The 4,539-nt window shown below is 55.8% G+C and overlaps 1 protein-coding gene across 1 annotated transcript; it reads right to left on the minus strand.

Moving 5' to 3' along the window:
* Nucleotides 1-401: 401 nt before the first annotated feature.
* On the minus strand, nucleotides 402-2,589 carry LOC111193714 (uncharacterized). The gene has a single exon (XM_049471316.1). It carries the CDS (start codon nucleotides 2,453-2,455, stop codon nucleotides 1,049-1,051), a length of 1,407 nt encoding a protein of 468 aa, XP_049327273.1. The 5' UTR covers nucleotides 2,456-2,589; the 3' UTR covers nucleotides 402-1,048.
* Nucleotides 2,590-4,539: the final 1,950 nt, after the last annotated feature.

Raw genomic sequence — 4,539 nt, forward strand, 5'->3', positions numbered from 1 at the left:
AGGTATGCTTGGGCACAGTTCTGTACTGCTTGAGTGGGTCTCAAGCGTAAACCCCAAAACAATGGAAGGTATGGCAACTAATGGGATTAAGGAAAGACAGAAGCTAGAAGTTCGTGGGCAGTGAACAGGTCTCGGGCGTGAGTGCGGATGTAGCTGTGATAGACATGGGAGGACCAGCGGCCGAGGATCTGAACGGTGTGGTCAGGTATGCCTTGGTGAGAAGCTGTAGTGGCTGCTCCGATTCTGAAAGAATGGGCGGAGAAATGTGCGGGGTTAAATCCACTGAGGGAGAGTACGTTCTTGAGGTGAAAATGAAACCAATGACTGGTAGCAGGGGAACCGGATTCATTGATAAACAGGGGGTCGTGAGGACGAGCACTTTGGGAGAGACGGAACTGGAGGTAGAGCTGGAGAGGTTCGTAAGGACTGAGAGATGAATGAAGTCTGAAAATGTAGACTGGAGTATATATGCCAAATTGGTTAGTTTTGCTTCTCTTGATGTTGAAAATGAGGGTGTCGGTGTCCAGGATGGTGATATCAGACAGACAGGGGTGGAGAGAGGGATGATGAGTGGTGGAAGGAGTGGTAAATTCTGAAACTCGGAGAAAACCAAAGAAAGCTAGCAAAAACATAGCTTCTAAGGTTTGAGAAATGTTGGGAGAATATTGTCCGGAACGTAGAGTGGAAAGGCAGCAGGAGAGAATGTGAGAGGTTAGGGGAAGACGTTTGTGAGTGAGAGGAGGTTCGCTCCTTTTAATGCCTTTTAAAAGCAGAGTGATCTGAGGATGACTAACGAAAGGATGAGGTGAGCCATGGAGGAGTTTATGAAAGAAGTTGATAGCTGATAGGTAAACTTTGAGGGAGGATGATCGAATGAAGAGGCGGGAGCTGGTAAAGGTGAGGAAGTTGGCCGTGCTAAATAGATCAAAGGAGGGAAAGGGGATTGAAAGAAAAACGTGGAACCGACGAAAACATTGCCATCCTGTCCAGTAAGTAGAAAGAGTGTTGGGGGAAACGGCGTTAAGAATGAGGTCCTGGGATTGGAGAGTCAAATTGTAGAAGGCGTGTGCAGCGGGAAGATGGTGTCCAAATAAGGTGGAACTGGGGTTGGATGTGGGTCTGAGAGTGGAGCCAAGGTCCTGAATTTCTGAAATTGGAAACGAGACAGAGAATCAGCAATGGAGTTAGATGAACCAGGAATGTGAACAGCTTTGAGAATGAACTGATGCATGATGGAGTGCCACGTGAGCCTCTGGAGCAATGGCATTAAGGACAGGGAATTTGACCGACCCTTGTTGATTGCGTTTACTACGGCTAGATTATCAGAGTGTGTGAAAATGACGCGTCGCGTCCATTCGTGTCCCCATAGCAGGGCAGCGACGATGATGGGGTAAAGTTCACGAAGCGCGGATGAATCACGAAGATCCGAAGGGAGCTGAAAAAATTCGGCAGGCCATTGGGAGGCGAACCATCTGCCGTCGTAGAAACCGCCGAAGCCTGTAGAAGGTGCGGCGTCCGTGAAGAGATGAATATCAACAGGATTGGATACTGCGTCGTTAAAGAAAAATGAAATGCCATTCCAATGAGAGAGGAGTAGGAGCCAGAAACGTATCTCTGCTAGACAAGCCTCATCCAGGGTGACGAACTGAAAGTAGGATGTAGCTGAAGAAGCGAGGAGGAGGAGATGGGAAATAAACGCGCGACCTTGTGGGATGATGCGCATGGCGAAATTCAGATGCCCGAGAAGCGACAGGAGCTGCTGCTTGGTGCAACGAGGCTGTTGCAGAAATTCTGAGAGAACTTGGGAGATGCGAGTTTGCTTATCGCGGGGAAGAGAAGCCTGAAAGTTGGCGGAGTCCAGCAAAATCCCCAAAAATTCGAGCGATGTAGACGGACCAACGGTCTTTTCGGCGGACAGCGGAACGCCCAGGCGGTGAAAAACTGATGCTAGGGAGGTGATGCAACGAGCGGGTGGAGAAGACGGGGCGTCGAGGACCAGAAAGTCGTCCAGCAGGTGCACGACATAGGGAATGTGACACACGTTGAGCAGGATCCAGGACAGTGCCTCGGCGAAACAGTCAAATATCTTGGGGCTGCTCTTACAGCCGAAAACGAGCCGGGTGGCGAAGTAGTAACGCCCCTTCCAGCGCACGCAAAATAGGTGCCAAAAGTCAGGATGGATGGGTAAGACCTTAAAAGCTGAGACGATATCAGCTTTGGCCATCCAAGTGCCGCGCCCGACGAGTTTGATGAGGGAAATCGCATCATCGACGCGGGCATAGCACAAAGAAAACTCGTCGCTGGGCACCAGGCTATTGACAGAAGGAACAGAAGAGCCATGGGGAGCGGACAAGTCAATGATGAGGCGTTTCTTCCCCGAGTATTTGCGCGTGGCAATGCCGATGGGATTAATCCGAAAAGTAGAAAAAGGGGGAGAGGAAAAGGGGCCGACCATGAAACCATCAGAAACCTCCTTGGCGAGGAGAGAGGAGACAACGTCGGGTTCAGATTGTGCTGACAGGAGGTTGGGAGCCGAGAAAGAAAAGTCCGGCAAAGAAACGAGCCCAGGAGAAAAACCGAAAGTGAAACCATCGAGGAGGTAGCGTACCGATACAGGGTCAGGGTGAGAAGACAGGCAAGCAGCGAGTTCAGGTACGTTTACCGGGGTTGACAGATAGCGGAGCAGTCAGCTCCGCCCGAACTTGGGGGGATGGTGGGGGCAGGAAGGGCGGGCGTGAGCCTGAGCGCAATAAGAGCAGATGTGCAGGAAACGACACGAAGATGCGCGGCACCCGTTCGCGTTAAAATTATTGCACACGGCCTGATTCCCAAAAAAATAAAGGCGCCTTCCGCGCGAATCGCGAGAACTGCAGGCAGTGAGACGCGGTGCAGCTGAAGGTGCGCCGGCAAAAGGGAGTGAAAGGAGAGAGGGGGGGGCAGGAGAAGGAGCGGTGACAGGAGCAGAGATCACCAGTGAGCAGGCTGAGACGGGGTGTGACGGCTGACCGCACAGTTCGCAGGAGAGGGAAGGACGGCCGGCGAAAATACGGCAATAAAGCTCGAGATTCAGGGAGCCCCAATAGGTAGCGATATTCCATTGCTGCAGGCGCGCAGCTGCCTGTGCGTAGAAAAGGCGATGGTATTCATAAAATCCCGAGCCACCGTATCGCACGGCCATATCAAGGATGATGGACAGGTAATCATCGAGTTCCTGCCGGCGGGCAGGGAAAACAGCGCAGATAACGTCGCGGAAGGTGGAAAACGCGAGAGCGAACTCGGGCACGGTAAGGATCTTGGAGGCGCGGGATTCAGAAGATCCGAGCGTGAGCGATACGCCCCCGACATCGAGAAGGCGGGGCGCCGCAGCGGCAGCTGATGGACGGAGGAGAGCGGAAAGGTCCACATCCGCACCTTGCAGGATTCGCTGGCGTAGAGATGGCTGAACCAGAGGAGGGCAGAAGGAGCGGGCACCGGCTGGAGGCGGGGCGGGAGCTGCGGTGGAGAGGGAGAAGGAGCCGTCGTGGACCTGAGGAGTGGGGAGGAGGGGCTGGGCGGCTTGAACACTCGGAGTGCCTGAGGAGAGAGTGAAAGGAAGAGAAAGTGATGTTAGCTGCTGAACGGCCTGGGGGGGATCAGAGGAAACGGGAACAGGGGGAACAGGGGGGGCTTGGGGAACTCGGGGTGCTTGGGGAACTCGGGGTGCTTGGGGAACTCGGGGGGCTTGGGGAACTCGGGGGGCTTGGGGAACTCGGGGGGTTTGGGGAACTCGGGGAACAGGAGCATGGGGAACAGGTGGGTCGGAGGGAACAATAACGGGGGAAACATGGGGTGCTTGGGGAACTCGAGGAACTCGGTGGACGGGGGGGTTGTGGGCGGGAACGGGAACCAAGGGGGCGGAAACAGAAACGGGGGGGAAAAGAAGAAACGAGGCCACTGGCGGGAAGAGTGGAAAACTCAGGAGGGGGCAAAGAGGAGAGAGAAGGAAGAGGAGCAACGAAGGGAGGAGAAAGGCGGGAAAAGACAGAAGAAAGAGTGGTAATGGGCCGGGAGGAAAGGAAGGGGCCCGCCTCACCGGCGGGGGGGGAGGAGCGGCTGAAGGGAGTGTGGGCGGGGCGGCCGCGCCGCCTGGGTGAAGTAGAGGTGACGTCATCGCGGCTTCGCGGAAGCCGCGCGGGGGATCTTCGAGAGGCGGCGTCTGAGGAGAGTAAGAGAGAAAAGAGAGTCCTCTTAGGAGCGGAACGGGCGAAATGGATCCTGCGGTCCCTGAGGACCTTCTGTAAACCAGCGACGGTCCACTCGGACATGGAGCGGGCTGGAGCCGGAGAAGGGGAAGGCAGCGCACGGGAGGTGGAGGCCACGGGGGAGCTGCTGTGGCGAGAAACACGCTGGGAGCGCCGAGCGGGAGGAGGGGAGGCCTGAGATGAACGGCGGGAACGTCCAGAGCCGGGGTGGGCCACGCCGGAGCGGCCGCGCCGGGCCGGGGAGATATCACGCTGGGCTGGGGGGCGGCCACGCCGAGCCTGGGAGCGGTGGTGTCGG

This window comes from Astyanax mexicanus, chromosome 23 (assembly GCF_023375975.1).
Source record: "Astyanax mexicanus isolate ESR-SI-001 chromosome 23, AstMex3_surface, whole genome shotgun sequence".
Taxonomy (NCBI): Eukaryota; Metazoa; Chordata; class Actinopteri; order Characiformes; family Acestrorhamphidae; genus Astyanax; species Astyanax mexicanus.

Coding starts and splice junctions, on each gene's coding strand:
- LOC111193714 (XM_049471316.1), bottom strand. CDS start 2,455: ATGGTCGGCCCCTTTTCCTCTCCCCCTTTTTCTACTTTTCGGATTAAT.